Source organism: Equus caballus, chromosome 18 (genome assembly GCF_041296265.1).
Source record: "Equus caballus isolate H_3958 breed thoroughbred chromosome 18, TB-T2T, whole genome shotgun sequence".
Lineage (NCBI taxonomy): Eukaryota > Metazoa > Chordata > Mammalia > Perissodactyla > Equidae > Equus > Equus caballus.
Window position 1 is genome coordinate 3,289,584 of NC_091701.1, and position 12,323 is coordinate 3,301,906.

At 40.8% G+C, this 12,323-nt stretch overlaps 1 protein-coding gene across 33 annotated transcripts in view; it reads left to right on the top strand.

Moving 5' to 3' along the window:
• SAP130 (Sin3A associated protein 130) overlaps positions 1–12,323 on the top strand; it is an 80,099-nt gene that overhangs the window by 57,670 nt on the left and 10,106 nt on the right. For 20 of the 33 annotated variants that reach the window (XM_070242253.1, XM_070242254.1, XM_070242269.1 and 17 more), the window contains 3 exons: positions 6,126–6,481; positions 8,217–8,465; positions 8,642–8,767. In XM_070242253.1, the coding sequence (XP_070098354.1) occupies positions 6,126–6,481; positions 8,217–8,465; positions 8,642–8,767 (731 nt within the window). The remainder of the gene's footprint in view (positions 1–6,125; positions 6,482–8,216; positions 8,466–8,641; positions 8,768–12,323) is intronic. The other 13 variants (XM_070242255.1, XM_070242258.1, XM_070242271.1 and 10 more) reach the window with 1 other exon arrangement.

The following is a 12,323-nucleotide window of genomic DNA, read 5'->3' on the forward strand; positions in this document are numbered from 1 at the left end:
TCATCTCTGACTCAACTTGATTTTCCTGGCTCTTGATTACATGAATGGTTTTCTATTTGGACCTGGACGTTTTAGATATTATGAGACACAGGAATTTATTTATAGCTTTGTTGTCTCCACTCAAGCTACCCCAGGCAAGGAAGAGAAAGTGTTGCCTCGTTACTGCCAGGTGGGGGTTGAAGTCCAGGTTGCCTACTTGGCCTCTTTTGACACAACGTCAGTAATGAGATGGGGGAGAGAGGATTAAGGTGCCTCATTACAGCCTTGTGAGTGTTTAAGTCTAGATTCCCCACAGCCTTTGGGAGGGCATGGGGATGAGACCAGAGTTGTTGCTCTGATGTTTCACTGGGGTAGAGCGGTTATTGTCTAAAGGTTTTCTGTCTTGCTAAGCTGCTCCTTTCTTGTTTCTTTGGCTAGAGAGAGCAGACTTTCTTGGGACTTTTTTAATCTATGTCCTTTGACATTTCTGGCCTGCCAGCTCTCCAGCACCCAGTCTGGGATACACAAGGGAAGAAGGAAACCCAAAGAACTAATTGCTGTGTCAGTCTTTGGGTCCTGAGGTCCCTAGCCAATATGTCTTCTCTTCACCTTTCAACTTTTTTTTTCTTTTGTTTTATACATAATACTCATGATTTTTAGCTATACTAACAGGAGGAATAGGAAAAAGTATGTCTGTGCCATCTTCCCATAAATGGAAGTCTTCCCCATGCTCTGAAATGATATAATAGCTGGGAGAATTTTAAATTAGAAATATCTTTCTTTTTTTAGGTGCTATCTTCAACTTACAGCATTCTCTTTTTAAGTTCTTAAAGTGAAAATCTGTAAATGTAGAGGAAAATAGAGAAAATATTATTCAACTAGATTTAACTGTTTTAATATTTTTCCATATATTACCTTTTTTGATGCAGTTAAATTACAGAATTTCACTTTTAAATACTTTCGTGTGCATTTTGACAGTTACGATCTTTCTCGGTGTAGGTTTCAGTTTATCCTACTTGGATGTCATTGAACCTTTGGATATATAGATTAATGTTTTTCATTAATTTTGGGCAGTTTTTGGCCATTATTTCTTCAGATATTCTTTCTGCTCCTTTCTCTCTTCCTTCTGGGATTCCCATTATACATATGTTGGTACACTTCTTGCTATCCCAAAGATCTCTGAGGCTCTGTTTATTTTTCCTTTTGTTTTTTTTTTTTTCAGTTTTTCAGACTGGATGATCTCAGTTGACCTGTCTTCAAGTGTGTCGATTCCTTCTCATGCCTGCTGAAATGTGCTTTTGAGTCCCTGTAGTGATTTTTTTCCTTCAGCTTTTATACATTTCAACTCCATAATTTCTATTTAGTCTTTTTTATAATTTCTGTCTCTAGTAATATTCTCAATTTCATGAGACATCATTTTCATGCTGATCTTTAGCCATGATCTCCTTTAGTTCTTTGAACATATTTAAAATAGGTAATTTAAATTCTTTAGTAAGCCTAACATCTGTGCTTCCTTAGTGACAGTTTTACTGATTGCCTTTATTCCTGTTTTTGAACAGTACTTTTTTGTTTCTTTACACACCTCAAGATTTCTTGTTGAAAACTAGACATTTTAAACAATATAATGAACTCTGAAAATGAGATTTCCACTTCTGCCTGGCATTTCTTGTTGTTGCTGCTGCTTGTTGTGGTTGTGGTTGTTTGTTTAGTGACTTTTCTGAACTAATTCTTTAATATCTATATTTTTGTCTAGTATGGCCACTGAATTCTCTGCTCAGTTAACTTTGTAGTCAGCTAATGGTAGAACAACTTTCCTTGAGTGCCTGGAACCAGTGAGTGTCCCTGTGTTTGCCAGAGGGCTCCAGCTGTGTCCTTGGGTGGGTACCTGTCAGTGCTCGGGCAGGCAGTTTGCAGCTCTGCCCTCCCCTTCTCTCCAGCTTGCAGCGAGCCCACAGGCAGCGAGAGGGAGAGCTTAGTTCTCCTCAGTTCTCCCCTGGGTGTGCGCACAGCCCTGCATGTATGTGCTGCTTCCTAGCTTGGCAGAAATACGTTGGAGCTTTTCAAAGCCTCTGTCGTTCATTCTCCAGCTTTTCCTTTAAAGCTTTTTGGGTAGCTTATTATTTGCCCAATTGTTGTCATCTTCTCAGTCAGCTGATCAATTGCCTCTAATTTTTTTTCCAACCAAACACCCCTTGGGACAAAGGTGTTTGTGCTGGACAAGCTCCAAGTCAGGTCAAATAAACAGTCTTTCAAATTGGAGCAACCAGATAGGTCATATAATGATAATTCTCTGGAAAAGTGGGTTTGTAGGGGCTCCAACCCCCCTCTGGTAGTAGCTGCCAGGCTGCTGGTTTTGCTGTGAGAATGGACTGTTGGTTTGCAAGCCCACTGTGGAGTTGGAGATGGAGAAATGGAAACAGGGCAAGTTAAAACACCACCAAGTTTATTGTTCTTACTGAGATTCAGCCAATTTTCTTGAATAATTTGGCCAGATTGTTGAAAGCCTTTGGTTAATTTCTAGAGTTATGAAAAAGTTGTTTCTGATAATTTTTTGCGCCAGTTTTTTGTTGCTTTTACAGAAGAGAATTTTCAGAAATCCTTACTCCCACATTTTGGCTGATATCTCTGGTTATTTTGTCTTTTTTTTTTGCTGAGGAAAATTGTCCCTGAGCTAACAGCTGTTGCTAATCTTCCTCTTTTTGTATGTGAGCCATGGTCACACCATGGCTACTGACAGATGAGTTGTCTAGATTCATGCCTGGGAACTAAACCCAGACCGCCAAAGCAGAGCACACTGAATTCAACCACTAGGCCACCAGGGCTGGCCCTATTTTGTCTTCTAATTCTCTTTAATTCCAGAATAATCCTTATCTCTATCCCACCCTAATTTTGTGTGTGTGTGTGTGTGTGTGTGTGTGAGAGAGAGAGAGAGGAAGATTGGTGTGTGTGTGTGTGTGAGAGAGAGAAGAAGATTGGTGTGTGTGTGTGTGTGTGTGAGAGAGAGAGAGAGAGGAAGATTGGTGTGTGTGTGTGTGTGTGTGAGAGAGAGAGAGAGAGGAAGATTGGTGTGTGTGTGTGTGTGTGAGTGAGAGAGAGAGAGGAAGATTGGCCCTGAGCTGACATCTGTTGCCAGTCTTCCTGTTTTTGCTTGAGGAGGATTGGCCCTGAGCTGACATCTCTGCCAATCTTCCTCTATTTTGTATGTGGGACACCACCACAGCATGGCTTGACAAGTGGTGTATAGGTCCGTGCCCAGGATCCAAACCCATGAACCCTGGGCTGCCAAAGTGGAGCATGTGAACTCAACCACTATGCCACTAGGCCAGCCCCGCTCCCTTATTTTTTAAGTATGTATTTTAAAATAATTTAAGAGTCAACAGACGTTGCAAAAATAATACAGAAAGTTCCCATGCACCCTTTACCCAGCTTCCCCCAATGCTTGCATCTTACATAACCCTAGTACATTTTCAAAATGAAAAAATTGGCGTTGGTACAATACTATTGACTTAACAGCAGACCTTATTAGTATGTCACCAGTTTCTATATGCACGTTTTGTTTCCTTTGGTGTATACGACTTTGAAGTTTTATCACATGCATAGAGTTGTATAATCATTATCATAATCAGAATATGGAACTCTTTCATTACCGCAAAGACATTCCTTCATTTACAGTTTCTCCCTTCCCCCGCCCGTAACGCCTTGCTGCTTAGCTGCTCTCCATCACTATAATTTTGTCATTTTGAGAGTTATGTGTAAATGGAATCTCATAATTATTTTATATATATATATTTGGCATACAATAGCCTAATTATACTGGCTTATTTTCACTCAACGTAGTACTTTTGAGATCCATCTGAGTTGTAGTGTGTATCAGTAGTTTGTTCCTTTGTGGGTGAGTAATGTTGCATCATATGGATGTACCAGAATTTCTTTATCCTGTTTGCTTTATTGAAGTGCACTGGGCTCGTTTCTAGTTTGGGCTATTAGCAATAAAGCTGCTATGAACATTCATGTACATCTTTCTTGGTAGACATACATGTTCATTTCTGTAGGGTAGAAATCTCAAGAGTGCGGTTGCTGAGTTGTATGGTACATATATTTTTAATTTGAGAGGAAACTGCCAACCTGTTTTCCAGAGTAGCCATACCCTTTTACATTCCCACAGGCAACCTGGGAGATCCTTTTATCCTACAACCGTGTGAAATTCATTTGTTAGTGCTAGTTTCTTGTAGATCTAGCCGCTCCACATCCTTCCCGTACTTTGTAAGATTTTTAGATTTTTCTTTTTACCATTCTGACAGCTATGTGGTGGTATATGATTGAGGCTTAAATTTGCATGTCTCTAATGGCTGATGGTGTTGAAATCTCTTCATGTGCTTATTTGCCATCTGAGTATTCTCTTTGGTGAAGTGTCTATTTACTATTCACGTCTTGTGCCCATTTTCTAATGGGATTGTATGCTTTCTTAGTGTTGAGTTGACAGTCCTTTATATATTCTGAATATAATTCCTTTATCAGATAGGTGGGGTTTTTGTTTTGTTTTGTTTTTACACCATCTTCACCACTCTTAAGTGTACTTTCAGTGGTGTTAGGTATATTCACACTGTTGTGCAACCGATCTCCAGATCTTTATCATCTTGCAAAACTATGGTTGTATCCCCGTTGCTCAACAGCTCCCCACGTTCCCTCCCTCCAGCCCTGGGAATGGCCGTTCTTCTTCAATGCGTGTGACTACTCTGGGGGCCTCGTATAAGGAAAAGCATACAGTATTTGTCCTTTTGGCTTATTTCACTTAGCATGACATCTCAGGTTCATCCTGTCAGATAAATGTTTCACCAGTAGTTTTTTTTCCATCTACACCTTGTCTTTTCAACCTCTTTAAATAGTCTTTAGCAAACATCATCATTCCTTTCTGCTATGGATTGTACTTTTGGTATCGTGTCTGAGGACACTTCACCTGATCCTGGGTTTTCTTTTGTATTTTCTCATAAAAGTTTTATCATTTTACATATTACATTTAGATTTATGAGTCATGTTTTGAGTTTATTTTTGTATATGGTGTGAGTTTAGGTCAATGTTGAATTTTTTGCCTATGAAGGTCGAATTGTTTTTGGCCTTGAATTTGAGGATTATTGTTTTGTGTTGCTTTTGATATCCTGAATTTTCAGCAGTAGTAATATAAGTAGGTAAACCTTTACAGCTATTAAATGAAATATTTTACTTATAAAAATAATGTTAAAGAGGGGCTGGCCCGGTGGCGCAGCAGTTAAGTTCACATGTGCCGCTTTGGCGGCTCAGTGTTCACTGGTTCGGATCCTGGGTGCGGACTTGGCACCACTTGGCAAGCCATGCTGTGTAGGCATCCCTCATATAAAGTAGAGGAAGATGGGCACAGATGTTAGCTCAGGGCCAGTCTTCCTCAGCAAAAAGAAGAGGATTGGCAGCAGTTAGCTCAGGGCTAATCTTTCTCAAAAATAATAATAATAATGTAAAAGAGAATTTGTAGTGAAATGAGTGAATCCTTTTTATAACACTGAAAAAATAGGATATGCATTTTTGAACACTGTATTTGTAGCTACTTTAGATGCCTGGAGTGTCTCTGGTAAAATATACTGGAAAGTTATAAGAGTGGTGCCTCTGGGAGAGGGCTGTGTGTGATAGTGGAAAGAAATTATTTTAAGTTCACGTTGTTTTGGATCTTTACCATGTGTGTGTGTTTCCTCTTTTATAAGAAATAAGTTTATAAGAAACTACATATGAAGAATGTGTACAACAGTAATTTTCAGAATTCTCCTAAAACAACATGCATTAAGGAATTCTTGGAGAAAAAATATGCTTAATGTAATGAAAATTGGTTGTCTTTTCATTGACATGAATTTGAATAATTTCTTTAAAATGTTTTGTTTTTTAAGTTAATTTTATTACTGCTTATAAAAACCTGGTGGGAGTGGAGCAAAGAGGGGATATTATTCCAATTGAATTCCCTTTAAAAGCTCCTGAAAGTTCAACTTTTAGAATCAAGGAATAGAATTTTAGTTGTGCTGGGTGTTGTACAAAAAGAATTGGACCAACACCCATGCTCTGAGATGTGCGGGTTAAGGCTGTTTGCTCTTGTTTGCCACACCGTCTTTGCGTTTGTGTTCTAGTGCCAAACCTAAGTCAGAAATGCACGTATCGATGGCCACTCCAGTCACCGTGTCCATGGAGACCGTGTCCAGTCAGAATGACCAGCCCACCATTGCGGTCCCTCCCACCGCGCAGCAGCCTCCACCAACCATTCCAGCCATGATTGCAGCAGCTAGTCCCCCCTCCCAACCCGCGGCCGCCCTTTCAGCCATTCCTGGAGCAGTTCCCATCCCTCCGCCCATCACGACCATTGCAGCCGCCCCTCCACCGTCAGCAGCTGGGGGTGGCAGCCTCTCCTCTGTTTTGTGCCCTCCTGTACCTGAGATAAAAGTTAAAGAGGAAGTGGAGCCCATGGACATCATGAGGCCAGTGTCTGGTAAGCTCACGCGCAGAGCTCTCTTCATTGGCAGTTGCTGCTTCCCCTCTCCCTGACGCTCAGAGTCCACACTGTTGTGTGAACCTCAGCCAGGAAGCCTGGTTCCTTGTTGCCCATTTTAAATTTGCATAACATTAGTTTTTAGTAAGTGGAAGAAAGCATTAAGCTTCTTTTGAAAACTAAAACCATTTTGCGAGTTTGTTATGATTAATTTTATTTCTTATGAAAATCATGGATTATGATAATTACTGATGATTTACCATTTGTTCCTTGCCAATTTTTGTTGCTTCAGTATGCAATAAAATAAGATTTATGTTGTTGAAAATACTCCTTTGATAAACTTATATGTGACAAGTAGAATCTTAAAACTATTCACTATCCCTTTTTCTTCCTCTTTTCACCTCTAAACTTCTAGTTTGTGAAAGGCAGGTCACTTTTGAGGTTTTCTTTTTGTTTATTTTTCTTTTTAATAATTTATTGTGGAAACTTGTTTTTCCTGACTACAAAGTAACCTTCAGTATATGAAATTTATAAAATACTGACAAAGCCAAAGTGGAAAGCAGGTCATTTTTTGCTCCAGTTACCCATGCTCTCCTCTTCCCCTTGTAGCATGGAGGCCTCCATTTCCCATGCTGTCTGTTCAGAAAGAGATGTGGTGGTGCTCTGTCTGCACATTTTAAACCTGCTGTTTATTTGTTTGCTTGCTTACTTATTGTCACTTGTTATGCCATGAAATACCTTCTCTGGTACCCATATGTAGCCTCAGCACTTGCGTTGAAAGATACCACAGATGACCCTGGAGGGGAAATGAAATGTTCTCAGTTTTGCTGTTCATCTGCACTCTTGTCTTCGGTATTTCTTCCTGCCTCTCTTTGCTAGGAAGCTGGCAGTAATCCTCCCTCAAACTGTAGGACTCCACACCAGGCACTCCTGGTGTAGTCTTGTACAGAACAAGCACGTCTCCATCCTCTTGTGGCTTACACTCTAGCAAGGGCGACAATCAGTTCAGAAAAGCAGGGACCAAGTAGAAGGGAAAGTTAGGGCTGGAGCTGTGATGTTAAACAGAGTTTTAAAGGGAAAGTCTCACTGAGGAAGTGATCTTTGAGGAGAGATGTTAAAGAGACGAAGTGCTGGCCAGGAGAGTATCTGCAAAAAGAGCATGCCAGGCCAAGAAAGCAAAGTGTAAAAGCTCTCAGAATAGGAGCATGCCGGGTGTGCCCAAAGAATAGCAAAGATGGTCCAGGGGTGGTATGTGAGCTCCAGAAAATCATCAGGGATCCAGGCTCCTACCTCCCCTAGGATTTGACTCCCACGCTCTTGATTCAAGATAACTGCTATCACATCTGAGTTCCAGGGTCACAGAAAAGACAAAGAGTAGAAGGTCACACCTTCCTTCTTAAGGAAACTTCTTAAAAGAGCTTCAAAACAGTTGTGTTTTCATTTCATATGGCCATGCCAAACTGGTAAGGGAAAGGAGGCTAGTAAATAAAGTCTTTCAGCTGAGTGGCAATGTGCCCATCTAAAAGTGAGGGTCCTCGTACTAAGGAAGGTGAAGTTGCAGGGTATTAGGAAGCAGTTGGCAGCCTCTGCGGCCGTTAGGGTGCTTAACACAGTGCTCAGCACGTAAGAAGGCTCTCTTTTCTGTCGTCTTAATTGTTCTCCTTGGTGTAAATCAAGTGGAGCTTTCCACTGTGTTTGGTTTCTCGTACAAGTGTGCACTCTTTCTCTGTGACAGCAGTTCCTCCACTGGCTACCAACACCGTGTCTCCATCTCTTGCATTGCTGGCCAACAACCTGTCCATGCCTACAAGTGACCTGCCACCTGGTGCCTCCCCACGGAAAAAGCCTCGAAAGCAACAGCACGTGATTTCAACAGAAGAAGGGGATATGATGGAGACGAACAGCACTGACGATGAGAAGTCCACTGCTAAGAGTCTTTTGGTGAAGGCTGAGAAGCGCAAGTCTCCTCCCAAGGAGTATATCGGTAATCTCACGTGGGCTGACTGTGTCATGTGAAGCTTTTCCACCCAAGACAGGAATCCGCCCCCGAGGCTGATACGTAGTCACATTTCACTTGCAGCTCACTATTTGAATTGTACCGTAGGATTCTTGAAAATATGTAATCAGCTATTTAATGTCTTTTTCTTCCCTTCGGAATAGATGAAGAAGGTGTGAGGTATGTCCCAGTGCGTCCAAGACCTCCCATTACTTTGCTGCGTCACTACCGGAACCCCTGGAAAGCTGCTTACCACCACTTTCAGCGGTACAGTGATGTCCGGGTCAAAGGTTAGTTTCCCCAGAAACATCCAGTATAAATGCATGAAATTGGTCTTTCACGTGACTATATTGCAATCATACTAGAATGGAAAGACAGAATCACAATTTTCCAGTTTCAAAAAAAACATAATTATTCTTTGCCTCAGAAAGCTATGTGTACTTTATTGGAAACCCAATCTGATGAATAAGTGATAACATTGGTTTTAGTAAAGTTCATGTGTTACCAGCTCCCCAGGTGGTCACAGGATGACCTCCTTAGCCCCCACAGTAGTTGTGGAGGTGCTGTGCTAGGTTGTTACTTGACAGTCTACAGTAGTCCCTAGGATGTTCAGATGCACATGCATCGTAAGCCCCAGGAAGTTTATTTTCCAAAAGACCTTTGGAAAAGGAGTGTGTGAAGCTCTTGGAATGGTCCAGGGCAAGCCCTCAATAAATGTTTTTTGTTGTTGAACTTGAGAATAACATTTTAATAAGCTTACATAAAATAAAAATGGCTGATCATACTTTGCAAATATCTGCAAATATTTCTACTGGTACACTTTGTGTCAGTAATCTCAAATATAATCATTGCACAGAGAAGTGTAAGTTTTCTGAGACGTGGTCACATTTCCCATTTCTCCACATAACTTCTACTTGGAAGCTTCTCCGAGAGTTTCTTAGAAACCTCAAGCTGAGTCAAGATTAGGTGGTACTGACTCCTGTCTGTGAGCAGGGGTGAAGGTCCTGACAGGTGAGTCTCTCAATGGAAGTATGGAGGGGGCTGCACTTCCAGTTACTCTTCCTCATGAGGGTGCCCTGAGGTTTGGAAAGAGGGTGAGATTTCCAAAGGGCAGAGAGTGTTGGCCTTCAGTAAGAACAGGATACAGGCCACTAAACGTCTTTTCATACCACAAGAATTCCACATCATGGTAGTAATAGATTTAAAAATTTGCCTGGTAACATTTTAAGCCATACTAAAAGATTCTTATTGCTTATTGGGACTCACTCTTCAAAAACTATCTCAAGGAAGGTAATTTGACAGCTGAAAATATTGAGGATTCCTCGATCTTCTATTTGGATATGTACATACCAATCACCTCCTTTGCTCCAGGTCTCTTGACTGTTAAACTTTATTCAACTGCTTTGCCTAAGCTTTAAGATCATATTCATATAAATAAATGAAGATGGAATACCAAAAATTGGTCAGGTAATTCACAGAAAGGAAAGAAAAGAGAAACAGCAACAAGAAGCACAAGAAACAAATAATAACATGGCAGCTTTAGCCTTTGATATCGGTAATTACCTTAAATGTAAATAGTCTCTGTGTACCAATTAAAACACCAATTGGCAGAGTGGATGGAAAAAAGGTCCAACTACATTCTGTCTATAAGCAGCTCACTTCAGATACAATGACTTACGTAGACTGACAGTAAAAGGATGGAAAAATAAATGCAATGTGAAATTAATCAGAAAACAAGAGTGGCTCTATTAATATCAAAGTAGACTTAAAAAGAAAGAAAATTTGAGATAGAAGGACTTTACATACTAATAAAAAACACTGTAGGCAACAAAAACCAGAAGCTTCAGAATATATGAAACTAAAACAGTAGAGCTGAAAGGAGAAACAGGCAAACGAGCAGTTACAGTGAGAACTTCGACCCCCACTCTCAGCAGTCGGTAGAGCCGACAGAAAATCGACCAGGATGTAGAAGGACTGAGACCACAAACCAACCGCATCTAGCAGACACTTAGAGAACACCCAGATGGCAGCAGAATGCATATTCTTTCAAGTGCCCACAGAACATACAAAGATAGACTGTGTCCTGGATCGTAAAACAAGCCACAACAAATTTAAGAGAATTGAAATCATCTAGAATATCTTCATTGACCGTAATGGAATCAAACTGGAAGCCAATAACAGAAAAATAACAGAAAAACCTCCAAACCATGGAAATTAACCAACACACTTCTGAGTAATGGGTCAAAGAGGAAATCTCAAAGGAAATTTTTTAAAAATACATAAAACTGAATGAAAATAAAACATATGTCAAAATATGTGGGAAGAAACTAAAGAAGGCAGTGCCAACAGGGAAATTTATAGCACTAAATGCTTATAACAGGAAAGGGGAAATATCTCAATCAAAGTTTCTACATCAGTAAAACTAGAAAAAGGAGGTGGCCCAGTGGCGTAGTGGTTAAGTTTGTGTGCTCTGCTTCGGTGGTCCAGGGTTCACAGGTTCAGACCCGGGTCACAGACCTACACACTGCTCATCAAGCCATGCTGTGGTGGCACCCCACATACAAAATAGAGAAAGATTGGCAATCTTCCTCACCAAAAGAAAAAAAAAACTAGAAAACCAGCAACATAAAGCAAATTCAAGGAAGGAAAATAGTAAAGATATCAGAAATCAGTGAAATTGAAAACAGGGAAATAACAAAATCAATGAAACAAAAAGCTGGTTCTTTGGGGAAAAAATCAGTAAAAATCTCAGGCAAGAAGAAAAAAATAAAAGAAGACATAAATCATGAATATCAAAAATGAAAAAGTACAAATTGTGCAGCCATTAAAAGCATAGTAAAGAAATACTATGAAGGCCAGCCCAGTGGTGCAGCAGTTAAGTTCACACATTGCGCTTTGGTGGCCCAGGGTTTTCTGGTTCAGATCCCGGGTGCGGACATGGCACCGGTTGTCAAGCCATGCTGTGGCAGGCGTCCCATGTATAAAGTAGAGGAAGATGGGCACAGATGTTAGCTCAGGGCCAGTCTTCCTCAGCAAAAAGAGGAGGATTGGCAGCACTGTTAGCTCAGGGCTAATCTTCCTCAAAAAAAAAAAAAATACTGTGAGGGGGCCTGCCTGGTGGCGTAGTGGTTAAGTTTGCGCACGTGACTTCAACAGCCTGGGGTTCGTAAGTTCAGATCCTGGGCGTGGACCTACACACCGCTCTCAGGTCATGCTGTGACAGCAACCCACATACAAAATTGAGGAAAACTGGCACAGATGTTAGCTCAGGGCCAGTCTTCCTCAAGCAAAACAAAGGAAGATTGGCATGGATGTTAGCTCAGGGTCCATCTTCCTCACCAAAAGTAAGTAAATAAACTATTGTTTTTAAATAAATAATAAAGAAATACTATTAAAAACTTTATACTGGGGCCCGCCAGTGGTGCAGCAGTTAAGTTCGCACATTCTGCTTCGGCGGTCCGGGATTTGCCAGTTTGGATCCCGGGTGCAGACATGGCACCACTTGGCGCGCCATGCTGTGGTAGGCGTCCCACATATAAAGTAGAGGAAGATGGGCACTGATGTTAGCTCAGGGCCAGTCTTCCTCAGCAAAAAGAGGAGGATTGGCAGCAGTTAGCTCAGGGCTGATCTTCCTCAAAAAGAACAAACTTTATGCTCATAAAGTAAACCACTTTGGTGAAATGGACTAACTCTTTGAAAACTACGAACTACCAAAGCTCAACCAGAAACAAGTAGACAATCTAAATAGTTGTATAACTATTGAATAGGTTGAATCCATAGTTTAAAAGCTTCCAAACATAAGTCTCTAGGCTCAGATACTTTAACTGGGAAATTCTGCCCAACATT